The 25,277-nt window shown below is 36.9% G+C and overlaps 1 protein-coding gene across 4 annotated transcripts in view; it reads right to left on the reverse strand.

Annotated features, from left to right (window-relative positions):
* The window catches only part of LOC123718984 (unconventional myosin-Va), a 51,971-nt gene that overhangs the window by 18,719 nt on the left and 7,975 nt on the right, over nucleotides 1-25,277 (reverse strand). For all 4 annotated transcript variants that reach the window (XR_006755083.1, XM_045676018.1, XM_045676016.1 and 1 more), the window contains exons 3-28: nucleotides 24,368-24,486; nucleotides 21,514-21,596; nucleotides 20,894-21,016; nucleotides 20,531-20,661; nucleotides 19,913-20,138; nucleotides 19,471-19,578; nucleotides 19,069-19,193; nucleotides 17,895-18,141; nucleotides 17,148-17,284; nucleotides 16,478-16,598; nucleotides 15,026-15,103; nucleotides 14,440-14,666; nucleotides 13,387-13,565; nucleotides 12,784-12,864; nucleotides 11,324-11,462; nucleotides 10,460-10,617; nucleotides 9,677-9,851; nucleotides 9,044-9,133; nucleotides 8,165-8,349; nucleotides 7,575-7,831; nucleotides 4,004-4,130; nucleotides 3,635-3,710; nucleotides 3,095-3,190; nucleotides 2,874-2,982; nucleotides 1,987-2,130; nucleotides 1,503-1,582 (exon numbers count right to left, since the gene is read on the reverse strand). Coding sequence is in view for 3 of the 4 variants with exons in the window: in XM_045676018.1 (XP_045531974.1) it covers nucleotides 1,503-1,582; nucleotides 1,987-2,130; nucleotides 2,874-2,982; nucleotides 3,095-3,190; nucleotides 3,635-3,710; nucleotides 4,004-4,130; nucleotides 7,575-7,831; nucleotides 8,165-8,349; nucleotides 9,044-9,133; nucleotides 9,677-9,851; nucleotides 10,460-10,617; nucleotides 11,324-11,462; nucleotides 12,784-12,864; nucleotides 13,387-13,565; nucleotides 14,440-14,666; nucleotides 15,026-15,103; nucleotides 16,478-16,598; nucleotides 17,148-17,284; nucleotides 17,895-18,141; nucleotides 19,069-19,193; nucleotides 19,471-19,578; nucleotides 19,913-20,138; nucleotides 20,531-20,661; nucleotides 20,894-21,016; nucleotides 21,514-21,596; nucleotides 24,368-24,486 (3,621 nt within the window). In the remaining variant the exon portion in view is untranslated. The remainder of the gene's footprint in view (nucleotides 1-1,502; nucleotides 1,583-1,986; nucleotides 2,131-2,873; nucleotides 2,983-3,094; nucleotides 3,191-3,634; nucleotides 3,711-4,003; nucleotides 4,131-7,574; nucleotides 7,832-8,164; nucleotides 8,350-9,043; nucleotides 9,134-9,676; nucleotides 9,852-10,459; nucleotides 10,618-11,323; nucleotides 11,463-12,783; nucleotides 12,865-13,386; nucleotides 13,566-14,439; nucleotides 14,667-15,025; nucleotides 15,104-16,477; nucleotides 16,599-17,147; nucleotides 17,285-17,894; nucleotides 18,142-19,068; nucleotides 19,194-19,470; nucleotides 19,579-19,912; nucleotides 20,139-20,530; nucleotides 20,662-20,893; nucleotides 21,017-21,513; nucleotides 21,597-24,367; nucleotides 24,487-25,277) is intronic.

The following is a 25,277-nucleotide window of genomic DNA, read 5'->3' on the forward strand; positions in this document are numbered from 1 at the left end:
CGACCGAGTCGAGTGTGTCAAGCCGTAGATAATATTACCTTAAAATGCGTTGAACCTTCGAAACAATTAACAATCACTGGTCTTATATGAAAGTTATTCACATTTAACACGCTCGTTATAAATTTAATAAAACTATAGCAGATATGGATTGTATAAAAAATTGTGAATAACTGATAAATTCAGACAAATCTTGTTGAGATATCTTATCACAGCATCAGATATAATTTGTAGTTCAAATACAATCAAATTTTTTACATAGTATAGGGCGGTGAACAAGCCTACGGGACGCCGAAGTCATTGCAGCTCATGGACACCCATTTTTAGTGGGTCCTCCCTCAAAGGCCTTTGAGTAGTATGCTCTTTTAAAACAATTGGAGGTCGTATCTCCCAGGGAAAACTCCACCGGGAGTTGAATCCACAGTTCGCTAGTTCGCAGAGGAAAGTGTCTAAAAGCGGACCGAGGAAGACTTGCAGCCATCAAAGTGATGCTGGTGAAATTTTGAATGAATAAGGTTCGTACGGTGATGAAGGCAGGAGGGATCAGCCCAAATAATCGTGCTGTTAAATAAGCAATCTTTATAATCCGATTGCATACAATTTGTATCTGCCATCCCAGGTGACCCCGGAGTTTTATATCTAGACATTTTCCCTAATACAATATGTCTCAACCGACCATGCGTGGTGCTCGTTGCTCATTCGGTTCTTATTTCGGCCATCCAATGCACGGAGGCGATGAGAAGTTGGAGAAACTGATAGTGGTAACACAAAAAGAAACGATTACGGCCGTTATTGGCCTTTCAGAAATCAGATGGACCGATCAAGTGAAAGACTCATCTTCCATCATACACTGTCATAAGAGGCACTGGACAGAAACCGGTGGAAACAGATTGTCCACTCCAGGTGCCTCCTTGCTGACCACGACGCTCAGACGTGGACTGCCGATTGAAGAGATATGATGTTGGTAGAGGCAGTTTAATCATTATGTCATATGCAGCAAAGTTCAACGATCAACGGACTATTATGCTTACGTTTTATAACAGTAAATATAATTATATTGTATACTAACTGTTAGACACGCATTACTTTGGAAGCACGATGTTCGGCCTAAAGCTTTCGGTAAATAGACTATTAAAAACAAAAAGATTTTGTTAGACATATATAGATATGTAGATAGGAATATTTATTGATCTTCACACCGTAAGAGTATCTTAATGTATAGTCTATGATTATCAGGGATTTAGGGTTTTAATGGTTATCAAATCCGACCAGTTTTGGAGCCTATTTATAAACAACGAAATCTTTCCTGAAAAAGTATAGATATTATTTTGGCACACACTTGCGCGTTTTGATTATTATCACAGTGTCCTTTCTTCCATTATTAAAAAAAGCTTTTATTTAATAAATAAAGTTTTATTAAGTAATGTTCGTTGATATCCGTCAGTAACAGTTAACGCAACTTGACGCTATTTAATGGAATTTAATGGTTTTAAATGGAAACTCACCTGATGCGTTAACACGCTCTTCAGTTGAACACATTCGTCGCGACGTCTATCGAGTTCCTGTTGCATTGCGTCTATTTGTCCTGTGTACGAAATAATGAAATAAAAAATGTGTTTATTAATTATTAATGCATATTGCAAGATTTGGGAACACTTTTAACTAAAAAAAATACCTATGTCAGCGTTCCCAGCTCTCCGAACAAACTTAAACAATTTTTGTTTATTTTTTCTATATATATTTGCCCTCGCGAACTGCGTTTCGCCTTCATATTATTTTGTTTGAATTATAAATTATATTTTTTTATTAATAAGTGATATATAATAATTACTAAATAAATGATTTATTATTATTAATTGGAGGTCGTATCTTCCTGTCATCTCCACCAATTCCACAGTTCGCAAAATAAAATGCCAAGTAAAGCTGATCATGGAAGATTTACAGTCACAAAAGTTGTGCGTTGTGCGGAACACTCTCATAAATAATCACCTATAACTTCCTTGGACAGCAGAATACTGTCTCCAGCAGCTCGGAGTCTGTCTATTTGTTCTCGAAGTTTCTTGTTCTCAATTTCCAGCTCTTCCACTTTGAATCTATCGCTATTTGGATTCGAGGGTGGAAGCATGAGTCGGTCTAAAAAAATTAAATGACTTGATTATGTCCTGTATTGGGTTGAAGGCAGCTTTAAGTTCAAGTTCATCATACTTTAATAAAAGAAACACAAGTGGCACTTTAAGGTCTGAGGCTCAGATATTAGTTTCAATAATAATTCAATAATAATAGCCAAGTAGGAGATCAGCCTGACCTGACAAACGCCGTCGCCTTGGGTATTGGGCCGGTTTCCTCACGAAGTTTTCCATTACGAGCGAGTGTTAAATGCGCTTTAAAAGTCCATTAGGGGACAGTCCCAGGGTTCTACGACCTCAGGGATTAGAGTCGCACGCTGAAGCCACTAGGCCAACACTGCTCTATCTATCTGTATCCTACTTTTTCCTTCATAATTTATATATATTTTAGTTAAAAAAACCAAAACTTAGCAATCATTGCACAGTTGAAGCCAAAATGAGCGCTGTACTTTTTCCTGCGCACACAAATTGTAATATAACCCTTAAATAAGTTACAGTTTTTTATTAATCCAGCTTCGCATCCCTGATTTTACTTTAACGACAAATGTTATGTTAGTTATAAGCTCAAGTTTTAAACGAAGACAGTTGACACTTAGCTTCAAACAAAGAGTTATACGCACATCTCTCCAACAACCGCCACCGAACGTAACTCACAGCAATAATTATTTCTAAAATTCCCTATAATTAATTTATTCTCTTTAATTACAATTTAAATCTTATTGAAATGAAAAAAAAAACCTAAGTACTCACTCATCAGTCTGTCTTCCAAATCACCAGCTCGCTTAGCAGTCCTTGATAATTCACTTTGCAAGATAGAGATTCGGTTTTGCATTCGTAGTACAAGCCCTGCATCTGCAATCTATCCAAGTATTTTTCCATTTAGAAAAGTGTTTCTTTATTTTTAAAAGTATTTATCTATTTATAAACGTATTTTTGCGTCTGTTAAATGTTTTATGAACAATCAAACTTACCGGTGACGGTCCGTTATGCGACCCAGCTGACCAATTGACAGCTTCCAAGGCAGGTCTGGTGGTTTCCACTGAACGAACTGATCCATAACCGAAGTCCTGACAAATACATACATATATATAACTGTTACAATAATTTATTTAGAATACATTTTTTATACAACAGGGGAAACCAGGTAGGAGGATCATTTGATGTTAAGTGATACCGCCGCCCATGCACGCACACATTGCCAGAAGGCTCGCGAGTGGGTAGGCGGTCTTTTAAGAGCTGGTACGCTCTCTTCTTAAAGCTCCCTCAGTCAAATTGGATCGGAAATACTCGTCGCCTATGGACAGTCAATGCCTTGTTGAATTGGTTCGGAGTACCTATTATTTTTTAATTTACCTTTACTGATTGTCGACTCAGTTTCAGTCTATAAACAAACTTGGCAAATCTAAGAGACAACAACGTCCCAGGCGTCATCCAACAAAGTACCGCCCCCGATCGTTGCTTAACGTCAACGAAATAAAAAAAAGACGGTAGTATGCAAATTTAATACATACATCTTCAACGGCCGTCTCCTGTTGTGAATTAATACTAGCATCGGATAATGATCGCCTATGTTCCTTTGAGGGTACTCTGAAAAAAATATTTTTGACAAATTTCAGAATTTTCATGTAAATTTCAATGATCGTTTATGTTTTGAAATCTTGGCTGTACTAAGACTATACTTAGCCTTAAATACGACTTTAGTATTTTTTTTACGCGAGGCACAGGGATGAGAGACATACGTTTAAGCGACTAGACCAATATTTCTTATTATTTAGAATTACAAGAATACACATATAAATTTAAGATATAAGATGAATTTTTAAAATTAACATTTATCTTATAAAAGGCTTGGTTCATAATTCAAATCAAAAGGCACTTACCGCTGCATAGAGTCTATCTTCTCCTGTAGATCATATTGGGAGGAGAGCAACTTCTGCCGACTCTGCCTCTCATTCTCCAACTCCAGACAAAGCGCCTTCTTCTCCGCTTCATGCCTCTTGTCTCGTTCTATAAGGAGATTCGACGCTTCAGACGTTTAGCAAGATTGTTGAGACTTAACAATAACCTTTCTCAAGAATCAGACTAAAAGACCTTTCAGGTCTGGGTCCTACATATCACGAGACAAGTATTACGTTTTCCTTCGTACGAGCGAGTGTTAAATGTGAACGTCCATTGGCACATAGTCGGGGTTCTACGACCTCAGGGATGAGAGTTGCAGAAGCCACTAGACATGCATTGGTATTAAATTTATAGACCTTACACATAAAATGGATGGCCTCGTATATCAAAACGTAAACAACTCAAAAGCTACTAAACGGTACAACGGTAATACAAGTCCTCACGAAAATTTTAATATTTATATTATTACTTACTATAATTTACTTACTATACTCACTATAGTTTTATGTGAATTGGCTGAAATATATACATTATTCTTGAGAATATAAAATAAAATTGTTTGAATGAGATTAATTCGAAAAACAGTTTCCACAATAGACAGTGTAATTCCCGTGGAGTGTTTTAATATAAAACTAATTATGGTTTTATGTTAATTGGCTGATATATATCGGTTGCCAACTTGCCAAAATAAAAAAAGTGTTTAATAACCTTTCCAAAAGCGTGACCGTTGCTCGAATTCCATAGACCACACATCATATTTGTACACACCCGCATCTTGATTGTCTATTACCTCATTGGACACCATCATTTATAATCATACCTTGGATTTACATATAGCATAATATATAAAAAAGAGAAGTGTTGAACGCTTCACAGATATTAAAAAATACACATGAAAATATACAGTATATATATCTCTTGCCCCAGGGAACAAAGTCAAATAGTAATACAACGTGGACCCATGACCCATGATGCTAGGAGGAGCCTATAGTATATGGCGGCAAATATCAATAACATCAGGAAAGAACCAGAGAGAAGAGAGCATGCTAGATAAGTTCTAACAAAAACAAAAACGACGTTCGAACGAATCACTTCACAGATATTCGACGTTTCCTCTCGATTTTCCTGGAATACCATCGTCAGATCCTGGGATATCTCATTTACAACAAAGAATTATCGTAATAGATTCTTTAAAAAAAAGTCATCCGCTAACACACATAATATATACTATTGAATGACACCTCCATTTTTGAAGGGTAGATAGGATAGATACATGAACAAGAAGAGAATAGAGAAAGATGGATAGAGAGTGATCTGAAAATAGCTATAGATATTTACCGGACAACGAGAAAAGAGAAAAATAATATATGATCAGAAATAAACATATTTTATTCATTTTCACATTCACGCCTTCGCAGGGGCAGGCAGAGATCACGGATCTCGTTCTATGGTCCTGACGTACCTCACTCCATCCACAATCACCATGTTCGTCGGTTAGCGGGGAAACGGGCTCACCTGATGTTAAGTGATACCCATGGCCAATGCCAGAAGGCTTGCAAGAACCTTTTAAGAATTGGTACGCACTTTGAAGGACCCTAAGTCGAATTGCTTCGGATATACCTGGCAACCATGGATACTCTCAATGCGAGGGCTCGAGCCGGTCTTTTAAGGATGGGTTCGCTCTTTCAATGACCCTATTTAAAGCTCAGTTGTGGAAGTGACGTCAAGGTGATTCTGCTGATTTTTCTAAAAAAAGAGCGTTCCAATTCTTAGCCGGCGCGAGCCCTCAGGCATTGACAGTGTTCATGGGCGACAGGTATTTCAAAAATGAAAATATGGCTGCCTCCAAAGAGCGTACCGATTCTTAAAAGGCTGGTAACGAGCGTGCTTCTGCCACTGAGAGCATCAATTGGCGGTATCACTTAACACCACGTGAGCCTCCTGTGTGTAAGGTTTCCTGGTTAATTAAATGGAAATTTCCACCAAATAACACAGTTTCTGTGCAATAATTACCGATAAATATTTATGTCACATTGAATAAAACTTGTCGAATCACAAATAAAATGTTCACAAACGTGTACACGCAATTGTTTATTACTGATAATTTGATATCAAATGATAAGATTTTAATTTATTTAGAATTTTCCGTTATCAATATATTGATTAACGCGTGAAGATCCGTCGATATAATGACGACCAACACGCCTACAAAAATGTTGTTAATATTAAAAATAATAATAATGAAATTTTTTTTCAATTACGCTTACTAGCTTTTGAATGTTGTCAATGTGTGATATAAAGTTATTAAAGATTAGTATTATCATGCAGAATACCTTTTTAGGTCTGGGCCTCAAAGTTCTGGATTCTTCAATATAGGAACCTGCCTGTGATACACGCCGTCATGTTGAGTCTAAGGCAAGCCGGTTTCCTCACGGTGTTTTCCTTTGTACCAGCGATTGTTAAATCAGCTCCAAAAGTGCAATGGTGCTCAGCCGGGATTGTGCGACCTCAGGGATGAGAGTCGATGAACAAAGTCATATGGACCAACAGGGTGAAAGGGAAAAAGAAAGAGATGTGTACATGCACAGAGGGCTCACGAGTTTAAAGAAGTTGGTGGGATTGAGAGCAAAATGCTCAAGATAGAGATGCAGCCAGTTAGATTAAGCCTATAAAAGGTCCATGAAATTATTTCTATATAAAATTTTAAGTGTGTATCTTTTGAAAAGATGGACGACAGTGTATGCGTATACTGTTGTGTGGCCTTGATAAATAAATACACAAGGCAGTCACAAATTAAACGCACACAAACTAACAAGAATCTTAAATCTCAGAGCGTAATGCAATGTTGTATGCACTTTATTTTATTTAATATTTCGTAGCTAACGAAAAATATATTAAAAACTATACTAAAGATATAGCCAAAGACGGTAGATAGGTTCATTTACGAAAGGGATATATATAAAGTATATGTCGTGTCTATTATGCTTGGACTTGACCCAGACACAGCCAGAGCCCGCTATGACGATGTCCATGTGGAATGGCGATATTTTCTAAACTAAGCCAATACGATGACGTCGAAGCTTATAATATTAAATACATAAGATACACAATATCGCTACTGAGAACCTTCCGAACATATGAAGATATAGTGTCGGAGATAGCATTTTGAAGCAACGTCTTTGTTGACGGGGCTCTGTGCAACAGATTCTGGCCGTTGGCATCACAATCTTGGCCTTCACTGTCGCAAACCTTGAGTAGGTGTTATAACTCTGCCATCAAATTGTCAAATATGTCAAAGATAAAAGCACAAGAGGTCCCGGCGACAAGCTCGCACATATTAGGATATTTCCAGAGTTCTTATGACCCAGGCCCGACGGGAGAGACCAAGCCTTTTGAGCAAATATGACATGGTGATTTGACACTACCCAGTCGCCTAGACTCGGCCATCGATCTGCCTGATATCGTCCTATAAATGTAAAAACCCTAGGCACAAAGAAACTCAGTTCTTGGTGAACATGGGTTGCACACCAGCTATTCAAAGTAAGTACTCACCCTCAATAAGCATTTCAAAATGTTCCTTGGAGCTTCGTAACTCATTAGCCAACTTCTCGCTCTCCATCTCCATCTCTTCCTTCTCCCTCTTATACCGCAACTCGATCTGCCTCTTCTCCTCTGCTAGTTTCTTGTTGCTCTCCTTCTCTTTCGCCAGCTCCTCTCTCAGGAATGTTAGGAAGTTGTCCTTATCTTGAATATCCACTTTTAGAGTTTTTGTCTCGATTTCTATTGTTTTTAAATGATCCAATTTGGTCCTAAATGGATAAATGTGTTTAATGGTAATAACAATAAAATATTTTATTAGGAATAAGGAAAAATATTATTTAAAATCTAAAAAGTTTTATTTTAATATTATTTAAAACAGTTTACTAAGATAACAATATTTTTTTTTAATTCTTTAATAGTTTTTAAAATCATATTTGCTTAAGAAAAAAATTACTCTGAATTGTCTATATTGTTTAAAATAGGCAAAGCAAAAATGGTCCTTCGACTAATCAAGTCCTTCGGCCGCAGGTCTTTGGGCACGCAAGGGTTTGGTCAAAGCACCAATCAGCAGCCACGAACACCTCCACTAGAAAATAACATACCTTAACTCCACAATCGTAGCCTGCAACGGCTCAATCACTTTAGATTTATTCTGATAATGTTCCAACTTCTGCTGCAGCGAAATAATCTTATTCTCCAAACCTTTGTTCAACGTCTTGACATGATCTATAGACCTTGCTTCGATGCGAAGACGCTTATATTGTCTACGGGCTAGGAATCGACGGATCTAAAAGAACAAACAATAGGGTTCTTTATAGAGTGTAAAGGTTCTTAAAAGCCCGGTAACGCACTCGCGAGCACTCTGGCAGTGTGTGTCCGTGGGCGGTATCACTTATCAGGTGAGCCTCCTGCCCATTTGCCCCTGTTCTTCTCTTTTTGATGTAGATTTTGTGTAAAATTATAAAAAGAACAGACTTTTAATACTAAGCCGATTTTAATGAAATTTTGTGTCGAGTGGTTATTGTATTTACGAATACAGGACGTCATCGTCAGTAATTTATACATAATAAATCAGTGGCGCTACAACCTGTTTAGGTCTGGGCCTCAGATTTCTGTATCTGTTTCATGATGTGACAATCTAAGTATGTGCCTGTGACACGCCGTCGTGTTGGTAGACCTAAGTCAAGCCGGTTTCCTCATTTTTGATTGACACATTCAAGTATTAAATGTGTTAGACAGTCCATTGGTGTGCGGGGTTCTACGACCCCCGAGAGGCACTGAAGCCACTAGGTCAACACTACTCTTATTATTATATTTTTTTAAACAAATTTTCAACTAATTTCCTAAAGAACTTGTATCTATTTACATGAATCATGAACGAAAAACTCAAAAAATCGGTCAATGCTATAACTAGAACTCGAGTGAGGTTTTTTGAAAGAAAGGGAAAAACTAATGACAAATTCGAGTTAAAATATACTTACAGCAGCCTGAGCGACGACAATCTGTCTCCTCATATGACGGACTCTCTTACGAGCCAGGTACCCACGCGCGTAGCGTTGTATTGTGATAGTCTGAAATATGAAAAATATTCATCTACCCTCATCACGATATGAAAATAATTATCTCCTTTTGTTTTTGATCGAAATGTACGAATTTGAGTAATTTTTACTCTATGTGTGTGTGTGTGTGTGTGGAGTATCCACATACACTCACTTTCACATCATCGCACAGCACACCCCAATATGGTAACAATTTTTCCTTTCATGATTCTACATTTTATGCATTTCATCATAAATTATATATATATTGTACGAATGCAGCTGTAAATGTTGAAATATGCCTGTATCTGGCTAGGCTCTAACCCAGTGTCTCCCAAAGTATTGCCCACGCCCCATTGGTCATTGTAAAGGCTATTCGAAATTTTATTAAAATTGGTATTTGAATTGCATTTTTTCATTATATGTTTTGAAATACCTTCGCAAAACCTATCAATTGAGTTTCTTAATCAATTAACTAAGGTGAGGCATATCACAAAACAGGGAAATACTCCTCTAGTCTGAGAATAATACAGGTGTAAATATTTAAAACACCCTTTACAATCCTATCATACTCACCGCTTGTAGGAACCTCTTCTCCTTGTAATTCCTTCTCGCTAGATATCCTCTAATGCGGGCTTGGAGTCCAATCGCAAGTTTTCGTAATTTAATATAGCGTTTCCTTAAGAGCCAACCGCGAATATGTTTCTGGATTGTGATGGCAGCTCGTCTACGGCGGATCTCTTGGGCTTTACTGAAGTGTATACAAGGCAATTCAGAGAAGTAGAACTCCAGGTTATTTTTTTTTATAGAACAGGGGCACACGGGCAGGAGGCTTACCTGATGATAAGTGATACATCGACAATGCCAGGATAGCATCTTTTAAGAATTGATACGCTCTTTGAAGGGCTCAAAGTCGAATTAGTTCGGAAATACCTACCCGCCAATGGATATTAAATGCTAGAGGACTCGGATAGCATCTTTTGAGAATTGGTACGCTCTTTAATTGAAGGACCCTAAGTCAACTTGATTCGGAAATACTTGGTGGTAGTGGTGGGCTGTAGAAAATGCCTTTAAGGTTCAGTTGTGGAACGACGGACGTCGAGTTGATACGGGTAGAGTTTCGTATGCCTCGACGTCCGATATTGAATTGATCAGAAAAATATAAGTTTACACCGGTGGAAATATAAACTGGACATGTATCTGTTTCATGAGGCAAGTAGGTGATCAGCCTTTGCCTGATTGGCTCTAATTCCTCACAAAGGAAAATATCCTTCGTACGAGCGAGTGTTAATAGCAAAAGCCGAAGGGACGAGAGTCGCACGCGCATCCTTGATATTTGAAATAAATATAAAAACTTACGTTCTAGCGATATGCCCCCTAGCATATGCCTGTATGCCCCTTATGGCCTTCATGACCCGCATATATCTCCTACGAGCCAAGAAACCGCGTACGCAAGATTGTACGCGAACACAGTACGCCCGTTGGAGGTCCGCACGTACTTTTTCTAGATATGCCACCTAGAAATGGTATGGTTATTTAGATTACGTCAAGCTGGCTGGATGATTGGGAGATGAAATCCCAACTTAATAAATAAAAAAATTACGGATTGATGTAATTAAGATCATAAATATATTTACTTTTTAATTGCAGAATTTATTTTAAATTTCCTGGTTTTCACAACCACTTATGACACATTCTGTATATTTTTTTCTCTATTTACACAATATGTTGAATGTTATATCATTATTTTTATCATAAAATCCCGAATAAGGGAGCGTCTTCCATTTTGGAAATCAGTGATCAGCCTCCTGTGACACACCGTCACGTTGGGTCTAAAGCAAGACGGTTTCCTCACGATGTTTTCCTTGGCACCCAGTCAGCGTTAAATGCGCTAGGACTAGGCCAACACTGCTCTTGGCTGACTAAATAAACTGTCAACATTTACCAATTGCAGAAAGGCGTGGAATACCTCACCTAATGAACTGAATTTGATGTAATTCAAACTGTTTTATTTAATATAACTGGAGGCAATCGGGCAGGAGGCTCACCTGATGTTTAGTGATACCACCCATGAATGGCCTTTTGAGAACGTACGTTCTTTTCTTCTAAGGTATATTGATATATTTAATTTATTGTTTTATATAAAAAAAAAACATTATTTTTAATGCATTTTGGTATGGTAGAAATTTCTTATTTAAAAAATTCTATCAGAAAATAAATTACCTGACCAGCCCTGAAGAATATCTTGGTAGCACCGAACTGGTATTTGTCCAGCTCTTTAACATATCTCTGTAAGATACGGGAACAGGTTTTTTTAATATCCGATCTATCTATCTCTTTCGAGCGGCAAAGAAGGCGATATCTGGAAAAAATATACATATGTAACCAGCTCTAGCTTCGGCTGGTGGCAAAAGAAAACCCGGTAGACCGAGGCATTCGTGGGATGGAGTTGTCAAAGTACTCGGAACCATATGGGTTCGATATTGGACGCAAGAAGAACTAAATAGATTGCGATGGGGAAATATACTTGAGGAGATTAAGACCCACAAAGGGCTATTGATGATGATGACGATAACAGGCTTTGTACGGCTGGATTTTATTATAGACATAATCTGGGACTTTGTAGATATTGATGTCTTCTATAAAACTGTAGAACATTGCTCTATTGCCAATACTTTCCGCAGCATGTAGGAATCTTTACCGGTCTCCACACCTTGGGTTACATGGCTTCCCTGCTCATAACTTTATGATAATATTCCAAAGCTCATGTCCGTCTAGTCCTGGTCTTTGTAGAACATTGCTCTATTTTGATTTAAGATTCTTCTGATGAAAGACTTCATCAGACCAGCTTTGGAGAATATTCAATGTGATGAATATTTCCTCGTTATAATATTAGTGTAGCTAATAAAACAGATATTTAAGCCATAAGTTCTGTCTGAAAATTAGCGTTGAAACCCCCTGTAGGTAGCCTCGTCTATACATTGCTTGCCCGCTATATGTATGACAACGTTTAGGGCACGTGAGTCAATTCAAAATATGGTGTAATATTGTTTTTATTTATATGTTGATAAAAAAAACTATTTGAAATATGCCGTACAGATGTCCTTCATTATGTTATGATATAATCAATTTTTTTTAAGTTTGCTAGAATAGTCGAAAAAAAGATTTCGTAGGAATCCTATAAGTCTACTAATATTAAATAGAAGTAAAAATTGTGAGATTATAGGTAATCTTTGTATCTACTGAACCGATTTTAAACTCGACATATAAACAGACTTTCAAATACTGCTTCAACGAGAGATATATGAAGGAGAAAATGTAGAGCTTGATTATGCCAACAAGTCAGCGACATATATTTATTTATTAATTTCGTAACAAAATTATACTTATAGCCAAAAATGGAAAGCATAATATACAAAAAGGTGTTAAGTCAGGGAGTGTGGGCTGTGATCATGATGCAGCCATGAATAATCTTTTAAGCACGAAAAAAACCTTAAAACTACTGGACTGAAATTTTTACGTTTCATCAATATCTAGAATGATTCAAGAGGAATGTTTAGGTATGTGAGACGGGATTTCTTTTTTAATTCTCAGATATAAGTGAATGAGACAGAATCTATAGACATCATCGCTACTACGTGGAAACCGTCTCAATAAGAGTTTAATCGTAAATAATACATTACCTGTAGAAGAAATCTTGATACAGCCACCTTGATGGGAAACCAGCTGCTGATATACGAATAGTTTCCAAAACACCACAAGCTCTGTAAAGCACACACAAAATACAAAATTAAAAAAAATACAACAAATAATATGTAACCTTTTTTTTTTCACTAAATATCATTTTTTAATTAGATTCGAATACGGTATTTGATGCTTTGGATCAATTAAACATAATAAAGATAAGTGCGATCAACATATCCGACACAAAAATAGGCAAATATAACTTAAATTAAAGTCTATTAAATGGTTCACGTTTGACACTTCTGTCAATTTAGGCGGGAATAACTTTTCTATTGTGAATCCATTTTACGCAATGGAGTTTGCCTTTCGTGTTTTCTTTTAAAAAAAAATCACAAGAAAGATAATATGAAATAATATATAATAATACAGTTTTATAGAAAACATCAATATAATAAGGCCTTCTGTGCCTGACTCGTTGGTCTTAAAACTCTACTGACACAATGTCTTCATGCAGCGTACGAACGAGTGTTGTCACATCGAAAGTTGATTGGTGCCGTGAATCGAACCTTTATTTATGATAAACAGAATCAACAAGAACTGACCGTAACTGATTGACAGCTCTCGCGGCGTCGAATTGGAACGCCTGTTTTGTGTCATTCGGTTTGATACAACGAACGTAATGGGGGGTTGTGGCCGATAATGTTGCCATCAACGCCGACAAGGACAGCCTAAACTGGGCACCTACAGTTTGCTTTTGACTGGAGGCACGGCGGGGTGGTTGCTGAAAGAATTCAAATATTAAAAACCTTATTATATTATTTCAAGACTCGACGTTTCAAGTGATTTTTCAGAACTCCTCAAGCGGACATGTAACTTTTGGCACTATGACTAGATCTGTCGTTAGAAACCTAGATCCTTGTTACAATAGTTTTCTTTTTCTTCTTCTGGTACTATTTTATTGCTAAATGTTGTTAACAACTTAAATTGCCAGATATCTTGCGCTAAAAAGTTCGGCGGATGTGATATACTCCCGTACCAGTCCGTCAACAATAATCTTTATTTTATTTATATAATATATAATTTAACATCTACCGTTGCAGGAACTTAACACTGATTCTATAGAAGATAATTGCACCTTTAAGTGGCGCATCTCTGGGCAAGTTAGTGCTCGCTGAACAGCCAGCAGTTATCCATGCCTGCTGTGAACTAGTTCGCAGAACCTCTCCAATACATCTGCATTCCTACCCGTAAGGATTTTAAACAGATATCAAGCGACGAGAAAGAGAACGAACAATGTTCGGTATTCTTTTCTTGATCTGTTTACATTACCAATTGTCCATGGGAATGACATTTGCTTGGTTACGTGACCTGTTTTAAAAGTAGCAACTGTTTTAACCAAACCGTTTAGTCCTTCATAGATCGTACCGATTCTTAAAAGGCCTGAATTTGCCTTTTGGTACTGTCTATGGGCGGTATGGAGGGACCAGATACCTATCCAGTTTTGTATAATTCAATATTAATTCTAACGCTGTTTCATTTTAACATTTCAGTAAACTTTAAAAATTCAAACTAACACCTTAGTGAACTTCAAAAATTTAAGACTACCCACTCAAAGTAAACTGTAAAAATTAAAACTATCCTCAAAATATACTCACAGTTAGACTACCCATAGGCAAAGAAGGCGTAGTGCGTCTTCTAGAAGGCGGAGGCAATGTCGCAGAATGGTCAGTTTGGTTCTCAGCGAATATGGTACTGATAAGACGACAATTTGTCGCTGATTTTATACATTCCAACTGTTCCTCTAATACTGTGTCCCTATTCTTCTCTAGAAACCCACCGCATTGGTACTCTACGTTATCAGCGAAGTGTTTTATTATAAACGCTGGAATATATAATAGAGGAGTTAAGTTAAGAGTAATGAATTCGGATGCAGAATTGAACCTTGCATGACAACATTGAGAGGAAATCCTTAAAATTCTCCAGTTTTTTACGTAAAACTTATTTCCGGCGTGATATAATACAATGGAAACTTCAAATATAGATTAAAAAATACGCGTTTTTGTTATAAAGGAGAAATTCCAAGGATCGTACCACCAGATAAGGATCGAATGATGGCATCCTAGAAAAATCGAGGGGAATAAAATATACTAATTTTTTTGGTGAATTACCATCAAAAATACATATTATTTTACCTATCTATTAGTATGTATAAATATATATTTTTATAAACAAGATACATACCAGCGGCACCAAATCTCGGTTTCATAAAATGCGGGTACTTCGAACATTTGTCGTGTAATTTACTGACGAAGCCCATATCTGGAAAATCGAAAAAAAAAACTGATAATTGCTTGAAAGTTCTTTTTAGATAGAATTTTTACAATAATTTAAATGTGCTTGCTTCATATTTTTATATAATATCTATACAATAAAAGATTGTGCTCTGCAGTTCCACCCTCATTCGGCAGCACGATGATCTAAAGCCTAAAGTTTTCTTTACATGGACTTTTAAATGCAAGACTTTTTTATTAATATTGATATCTTTTATAAAACTAGAACATTGCTCTATTCTCAATAGTTACCGCAGCATATAGGAATTGATCTTCACACCTTTACACTATGGTAATTCCTACATAATCCCAGATGAATTTGCAAAATGTCATGGATAGGAAAACTTTTATAATGCAATCCAAGGTAATGATAATACTAGCGCCCAAATGGGTAGTTAAGGACATCCATTTTAGTGGGTACGCTGGCAGACATTAAGGGAGGAGTCTATTTAAAACAATAGTAGGTTTCCCCGGGAAGACTAGTACCCTGGAGTACGAGTAAAAGTCCAACTTAGTTTTCGGGATCACATAATTAATGGACACGAAAGAATGGGATTTGTGTTTCGAAGGGCAATTTACTAACATTAAGACGTAACCTTGTACAACGCTTTGGTTAGAATGTTGACGAGATACTGGTCTGTTTGAAGATATTCCAAAGCAGGTGCTTGATTAGAACCCGCAAGGAAAGCGGAAAGTCCCAAGCAAACCTCTCGTACAGTTGCAGATGAGCCCAAGAGAGCCGGAATGACTTCGAACGAGGTGATATTAGAGGCTCAAGACCGACAGCGCCCCATCTAGGGGTATAGGACATGAAGTCAAAGTCGTTTGTTTGGGCTCCGCATGAATCTCCGCTGATGAAATTTGAATGAAATTTCTTATGTTAAAGCGCATACAAAAGATTACATGATTCCTTAATTAGAGACTGAATAAGATCTATTCCTAGTATTCCTTAATGTCTTAGGATATAATAAATTAGAAACGAGACAACAGTTGGCCTCTGAGTATATACTTAAGTGTTAAGGTGGCGAGCAACCCACGTTTTATGATGCGTGCGACGACGTAGGCGAAGGTTGTGATGCCAACGGCCAGAATCTGTTGCACAGATCCCCGTCAACAAAGACGTTGCTTCAAAATGCTATCTCCGACACTATATCTTCATATGTTCGGAAGGTTCTCAGTAGCGATATTGTGTATCTTATGTATTTAATATTATATGCTTCGACATTATCGTATTGGCATAGTACCAAAAGGATATGTATTTTAGTGAATAAGTAAGCTTTACTAAAAGGCCGGCAACACATGAGCGTTCTTGCGTGTTTTAGCCAGTTAAATATATTAGATTTTGAATTTGAACACCATTTACCTGAACCTTGAGGCACTCGACACTCTTCATCCAAAAGCGCTAGAACGCCCAAACGGTCCTCGATCAGGTCGATACAGGGCTGATTGTCGTAGAAATCTATCATTTTCCATGAAATTTCTTCCTGTAATATAAAATTTGGTGTTTAAAATACTCCAGGTGAGGGTTTGGTGGAAATGTCATGTCATTCATAATACAGTAGCGTCACTGTTCTGACACTGTGTGTAAAATTTTATTTTTTATTTATTTATTAACACTTCGTTACATTACAATATAAAAAAATTAACATAATTAAATCAAAAGGAGGGTAACTGGCGGCCTTATCGCTTTCGAGCGATCTCTTCCAGGCAAACACTGTGAGTAAAGAAAAAAAAATGTATTAAATTACATAATTGTTATTAGATAAATGTATTATATTACAACGAATTTAATCTAAAATTAATATATATCTCACTTATAGAGATATATAGGTATAGAGAGCACAGATCTCAACTATGTCCCTTACATTGACCATACTCGTGGGTACTTTGGCCTTTCCCAGCACCTCCTAGTGGAATATGATCCAGGTATGAAAACCACCCGACCTCACCATCTAATTGCCTTGTATGCCGCTCCTCATCAGGCAGGCATCAAAACCTAAGCATACCTTGGCTCACTATTACAAATAGCTTACCTTAATATATTCGTCCTGCTCCAACTTGAAAACATGGGAATTGAACTGCTGTTGCAACTTTTCATTCGCGTAATTAATACAAAACTGTTCGAAGGAATTAATCTCGAAGGTTTCAAAGCCATAAATATCCAGAACACCTGTAATTAATTAAAAAAAATTACACTCCAACTTTTTAAGATTTGGGTTTCATAATATAAGAGATGAGCAGTGTTGGCTTCAGCGTGCGACTCTCATCCCTGAGGTCGTAGGTTCCATCCTCGGCTGTGCACCAATGGATTTTCTTTCTATTTGCGCATTTAACATTAGCTCGAACGGTGAAGGAAAACATCGTGAGGAAATTCGACGGCGTGCGTATTTGCCCATTAGTTTAACAAATGATCGACTAAAAGATACCAACTTCGGAGCAATAAATACAGATAAAACAACTTTCTCTGCAGCTGTGATACTTTTGACATTTAACACCTTTCGTCTTCAGTCACCGTGACCACGCACGCTGAAAGGTACGCGAAATGTCGGAAAAAATTTAAAATTTAGAATTATGTAAATAACTATAAGTTTTAAAAATAATAAATAGCTTTAATCCGTTTAAACAGTGTTTTTCTTAATGTGTAAAATCTATTGTAACAAAAGACAATACTATTAACGAATGATCATGGAACAGATATAGAAATCTGAGGCCAAGACCTAAAAAGGCTGTAGCGCCATTGATTTTTTTTATTTTATTAAATTTTTAACTTTAAAACTTACCAATAAAGTGTTTTTTGGCGTTTCCAGTATCCAGCGCTCTATTGACGGCCTGGACCAGCCAAGAGAACAATTCACCGTACATTCGCTTCGCGAGCGCATCCTTCGCGAACACGGCCCTTTGCACGTCCATTTGCGACTCGATCACCTCGTGCGCGGACGCAATGCGACGGTGGGTGAGCCAACGGGAAAGTGTGGGCTTCGACACCCCGAGTAAGGTACACACTATTGACAGGTGTTTATCGTTTGGCTGGAAATTTGATAAATTTTAGTATGTTCGTCTAAACCAGTAAACAATTTTCATTGATTGTAGAACCTAAACAGTTTGTGGATTTTATTTAAAAATTAATACCCAATGAACACAGGAAACGCGCTCGAAGGCTGAAATACTCATACATAGCGCAGATTAAAAGGACATTTAAAACAACAAAATCAATCAATCAAAATGATTTATCCATAAAGGTAACACAATGTACACTTATGACCGTCAAAAAAAGAATTGTATATGAAATACTTCTAAATTTACATTTACTGCCAGTTCTCAAATCAAGGATAGAACGTAAGAGAAGAACTCTCCGCCACTCTTTTTAATCGTCAAGTTTCGTTTTACACAAAGTTTGTAAGGAACTGCAACCATTACGCCATGTTCCACATGATATTTTATTAATAATAATAAAATAAATTAAAAGAACAAAGATTTGTCACATGAAACAACACGCAAAATAGACGGGAGCTACTGGAAAGAGATGTGTAGGACGACAAAAAGAACATGACGTAATAAAAGTAGCTAGCGAAAATTGGATGAAGGTTGCTCAAGACAAAGGGAAATGCAAAAATATGGAGGAGGCTTTTTCCCTAAAGGAGCCGTACAAATACCAATAGTAAAACTTATGTAAACAAAATAATTGGATTAATAAAGCTTTAATAATGACACGCACATGTTTACAAGGATTCTACGTCATACGCGACGCCATCTTGTCTATAGAAGCGATAACAGTTGTTGAAATTTTAAATAATCAAAAGTAATTATTTGTATAGACTTTTCTCTTCATATATTAGTAAATTTAGATAAAACCATAATTAATAATATCCTCAAACCTTCCTTAGGAATTACTCAATTTATTGGTATAAACTGTATAAAAATCTTTGCGGTAGTTTTTTAAAAGAAAAGACATACATGTATATACGCTCCATCTTGATTGTCCTGTGTTGTTTCAGGGTTAGAGGTCAAACCCACATTACCCAAATGCAAAATGGCCGCCAACACTGTGAACATGTTCTTTTGTTCCGACTCTGTCACACCTAGAAGTAATTGATTTCTGAATATTATTGTATAATATTATTACAGCTTTATTTTAATTTCGTAGACAACCTTTTAAAGTGTTCCGGATCGAAGGATCACAAAACTATCTACAATATATGTTTATGGTTTTTTTTAATGTTACAGGGGGTAACCGGGCAGGAAGCTCACCTGCTGGTAAGTGATTCCCTCAATGGACACTCTAAATATCAGATGGCCTTTTAAAAATTGGTACGCTCTTGGTACGGCAATATTTTTGTATAGTTAAAATAAACATACCTAAAGTCGTCAGCGCATTTTTCGTCTCCCTAAATGTTTTATAATCATCAACTCCATTGATTTCAGGACTCCCACCTTGGTTCAAGTAATGAAAAGTGTCTTGATGGTCTGAAACAAACATATCGGTAAAGACGTGGGGGAATAGCGCTGCTGCTCCTCCAATGAGGTGGATCTTCGACCAGTCTAACAATAGACGGGAATATATATAGATGCCCGAGGGGAAATACTTTCATAGCAAGTTTTAAGGTATGACGTCATCGTTCTCTTTGTAAATATAACTCGAATATGAATGAATACTGAATTAATGTCATAAATTTTTTTTTTATGACATGTAATAAATGTTAATTAAAAAATTCTTTTAAAGTCGAACCTAAGAAAAATTAGGAAAAAGTCACTTATACGTATAAGACATACCTAATAAAAAATATTTAAATTATCATACCCAATTGTAACTCCGGCATTTTGTCCAGCGCAGCCGCCGCACAAAGTTGGTAAAAAATGTGGTAGTTTCTCTCCCCAGCACTCTGGTACACGACACGACTCTTCTCCAGCAGATAAGTCCTCATACTTGCCCCAGTTATCCTATATTGGCTATCGAAGTGGATCTCAATGAATTTTCCGAAACGTGAAGAATTATCATTCCTAGTGGTTTTCGCATTTCCTATTGCCTGAAATTAACATATGACGTAAAAACTTGATGTTTATTTACAAGCATGTTGCGTCACAGGCGCCGCCATCTTGTCTAGCGTTTTGAAATGTTATTTTCCAGAATGAAAAATTAAAATTTATATAGGTTTTATCTCTTCAATCGGCAGCTCATGTCATAGTCGTGGTCAGCAAGGAAGCATTTAGAGGAGACTATCTGTTTCCACCGGTTTCTGTCCAGCGCCTCTCTTATGAGAGTGTTTAGCTTCGAGGACGATGAGGCTTTCACTTGGTCCATTTGATTGGTTTTCACATCCCATTATATTTTCACCTATCTACTTCCTGGCCATTTTGTGACAACCTTTCGTATCATATCTTGTTTATACCTGTGTAATCCTATCTGTACGATTCTTACCTCCATTATAGGACTGGAAGCCAGCACTTTCCTTTCAACTTGTGTTTCGCTGGCGTTGCCGCCCACAGCAGCGAAGTAACGCATCGCGTATTTAGCTGATACTGTTTTACCAGCACCAGATTCGCCGCTCACTAAAAATATATTATTTTTGGAATCTATTCTAATATATATAGGCTAGATTGTATTTCATATAGTATTTTTTTCTTCGGCCTTTAGAAATTTCGATACATTTCCAAGATTCCTATAACTGTTGCACTTGTTATATTTTAGTTAAAAAAAATATAAACTGAAACTTAAATCTTAATGTTGTATTTTTAATAGTGAAAAGTGCAGATTGCGAAGGCAGTTGTGGCACCAACATACCAATGATACTTTGATCTCGCCGCTCCCTCTCCAGCTTAGTATAGGCCTCTTCGGAAACTGCGAATATATGTGGGTCCAAATCGCCCATGGATTGGCCGCGGTACGCCATGATAGTTTCATCGCCTAGAATATTCGAATGTCTAAATATATATTTAAAATAGGTTTAGGCCCAATAAGGGCAGTCACCGCAGCCAATGGACACACATTTTTAGTGGGTGCGTTGCCGGCCGTTGAGGGAGGAGTATATTATTTTAAATAATTGGAGATCTTACCTCTCAGAGAATATCCACGTCGTTACTCACTAGTCAAGAATTGATGTTAATTATAATTTAAAACTTATTACAATCTATATTCTGCAAGAGATTTACTGATTTATAGAAATTTGTAAAAATTTGGCCTTTAAAAAAGGATCCAAAATCTTTATGATTAAATATTTTGAAAGAAAGATTATGATGATGTCTTAAACATGTATTCAAGGACAAAATTTAGAACACCGTTCGGGAAGTAACAATTTTTCCTTTTTTTCTGGGAAAATAATACACAATATGTGTATTTTTGGTAATTTTTTCAGGAGTCAAACAAGCAGGAGGCTCGCGAGTGTCGGAAAATGTATTACTTACCATATATTGGTAGGTCATAGTATGGATTGATGGCAACAAGTACGATGCCACAGTATGTATATATTGCATTGCGGTCACAGAATCTGAAATATAATATTAAAGTAAATTGTGGTTAACACTTGTACCACCGCCCAAGGACACTCTTGGGTAATACTTAATTCCTGTTAAATTAATATATATAAAATATATATATATATATTAGTTAATTAGTTTGCAAGAACCCCTCCTTAGGTAGCGGCCTCCTTTAAGGATCTACAGGTGTCTTTGTCATGGGAAAACTGCATCTCAAGCCAGCTGTTTTGATGATGTTATTCGCCCTTCTGGTGAGCGAACCTTTCTACGTATCGTTTCCCAATTCGACCCAAGAGTCCCTTCTTCCCTTGCTACATAACCTGCCCATGTCAGTGCAGGGCATCAGTATCTTTAGTAATGCTTCTTATCATGCGTCATATTTTGTAAATTTTTAGCTAGCTCTGTTTTAACCCCCTTTGACAAGTTCGGATTTTTCTTTTTTACATGTATATATATTTTCAAGTCTAGCAAGCGTTAGACATGGCAACATGCTTTCGTTTTAAGATTCAATTTAAAAAAAAATGATAAAATTTGAAGCATTTAATTGTGAACGAATTTTTGAGTTTCTTACAGACACAAATATCTAATATGGAAACAATTATGACTCAGGGCAAGCTTAGTATGACTACTGTCAAATAGGTTTGTGACATATGTAAGTCGTTAAATCTCTGAAACTCAGGGACAATATTTTTTTTTTGGCAACCGTAATGATATATATTATTATTATATAACATAAATCAAGGTTAAAATTTATAATATTATAGAGCTGGTGCCTTCCTCAACGAATAATCGCAATACACAGGTGAAATGAGACCATTAAAGGGGCAGGCCCTTTTGGCAGACAGGGAGCATTTTTAAGTACCATTTTTATTATGTAGGTTAAGAATATTGTAAATACTGTATATTCGTGTGTTGAAAATAAATATGTTATATATTGATACAAATATTAATATTTTCGGATTATACATTGTTTGAACAATTGTCGCAAAGAATGTCGCCATTATTCCCGATCAAACAAAACATTGAAAGACAATTTTGATTATTCATTAGAATTTTTCCTACATTTAATAACAAGTTCCAAGTTTCATGAGGCAAATAGGTGATCAGCCTTTGCCTGATTGGGGCTAATATTTTTGCCACAACCTTTTAGTTCTGGGCCTCTTATGTATCTGTTGTATTAGGCAAGTCGAAGATTGATCTTTGTTAATTGGTGTTACGATGTTTTCCTTCGTACGAGCAACTGAGACATAGAAATCGCCGTTTTACAGCCATCACAGTTATTAATTAAAACAGATTGCTAAGATTTGTTTTAGTCAAAATGTTTAGTCCCACAAAGAGCTTTAATGCTGACATATATAATATCTAAGGTATCGCAAATTCAATTATCACAAACGTATAACTATTACTACTTATATTATATAGGTTATGTATATTTTAAATACTGTATATTTATGTTGGAAATAAATACTCAGACATTATCACTTTTTCAAAAAAAGGAACAAGTTCATATTACGCAATTGCTCTTATCAATATTTCCGGTTTCAAATTTATCTTTTAAAATATATTCGCTATGACTAATTAAAAATATTAATATGGTTTATAGAAAAAGAACCGCTACATCCAAAATTATACCACTGGATAGCTGAAGAATCAAAGAATTAATTGCAAGCCAGAAGGACGAGGTGGAAGGGGAAGCAGGGAAGCAGGTGATTTACACTGATACTAGTGGCCTAATATTAGAGTGTTTTGACTTTTGAGATACCAGCAGTCGTGCAAGCGATATTTTGCTTTGAGATGAGAGCCAGTTCTGTGATACGAGAAATGGCACACTATACAATACAGTAACAGGTTCTCTCACTGATAAGTTGAGTTCGCAGTTTTGCTTTTTGTACATTTGCAAAACATTATGACATTTATTTTTATCACCATGGGTCTGGCAGATCTATTGATTTAAAACAACTACGGTTGTGTTTCGGGTTTCGGGTAAGGTTAAAATTAAACCCCTATACACTGTAAAACCTATGTTAAAGTTCATCATCATCATCGTGTCCATGACACAGCCACTCCTTTTTTTTCTACAACATTATTATAGATCGACAATAATCTTGATTGTATAATTAGTCTGCATTACTGTTATGTTCACATTTCGCAAAGACCCAGGGCGCCAATTGTCTCCATTCCGCTTACCCTTAAAGAATCTGTTGAATTGTTTTATCTTAATATCCTATTTAATTTGTTATATTATAGAAAAAGGGACAAACGGACTCTATATATGTTAAGTGATACCCATGGCCACTCTCAATGCCAGAGACGCTCTTTTCTTGATGAAGCCTTAGCCGAATAGGTTCGGAAATACTTAAGTGGGCAGTTGGTTTCACATAGTGGTTAGTCAAGTGTAAATAACGCTCAGTTGAGAAATGACGAACGTCGAAGCGTTGCGGGTGGAATTTCGTATTCTGCCTCGACATCTGTTGATGGAACTCAAGGCTTGGTCACACTGCAGGATTTAATCGGATTAACTCCTCTGAACACTCCATGGTAAATTATTGAAAGGCCGGAAACGCCGTCGCGAGCCCTTTTGCATTGAGTTTCCACAGGCGGTAGGTATTTCCGAACCAATTGTTATTCTTCCGAACCTTGGGTCCATCCGTATAAATTTTTAAAAGATACTTGCTAGCCTCCTGGCATTGTCCATGATTGGTATCACTTATCATCAGCCCCCTGTTCTATAAAATAACTCACTTACCTTATGCCCTGGACACGCCCTTAACTGTAAACTTACCGGACTTTCAAATTATGCAGCACAGCTGGCTCGTGCAAGTACGACAGGGAAGTGAGATCATTCTGACCAATCAGAAGCGATGGATTGCGAAGTGGCGGCATACGAGACTCATCTGTAATCTGGGGACCATTATAATAAACATTTAGTTTATTTATTGAGATACCAGTGGAGCAGAAGAATGCTGCATTGATGTGAAGGGTGTGATGTTTAAAATACCATATTGGACACGAAGAAGATGATATTGGTGGTCATGTTCTACCTCAACTTGGTACACATGTAGATATTGATGTCTTCTATAAAACTGTAGTATTGTCTTCATCATATGTGGACGGCATATGGTATACCTTATGTTACATTATTTACAGTTTTCCCACCCATAACATTGTAAAATACTCTGTAGTCTATGTTCATACGGGATAATGTAAGATAAATGGACATTAAAGACAAAATAGAAGGGACTACCCGGGAAAAGACGAGTGAGCAGGCCAATAAGAAGTCGATAAAAATAGCATTGGCAAAAATAGAGACATCTGGAAAGGGTTGGAGAAGGACTTTACCTCCCTGGTCTCTTATGTTGAAACCCCAAGGACCCATTGTAAGAGCCTGAGATACGAGGTGTGTTTAGTGGGCAGAAGTTCGCTACCCTCTGAATAACAGGGAGCTTTGAGTGTAGAACCAGTTCCAAAGTTGCCGCGTCAAGCTCGACGCGGGGGGGGGGGGGGGATTTTCATCTCATCAAAAAAGCCAAGAAGGGTCCATATGTGACGAACATATTACTAATAACATAGCTAATAAGTTACAAAACATTTGAAATGCAACTTAAAGATATCGTGAACGCAATTGCGAGCCTTCTGGCAATGTAAGTGTCCATGGGCGGCGTTATCGCTTAACATCAGGTGAGCCTCCTGCC

This window comes from Pieris brassicae, chromosome Z, assembly GCF_905147105.1.
Source record: "Pieris brassicae chromosome Z, ilPieBrab1.1, whole genome shotgun sequence".
Taxonomy (NCBI): domain Eukaryota; kingdom Metazoa; phylum Arthropoda; class Insecta; order Lepidoptera; family Pieridae; genus Pieris; species Pieris brassicae.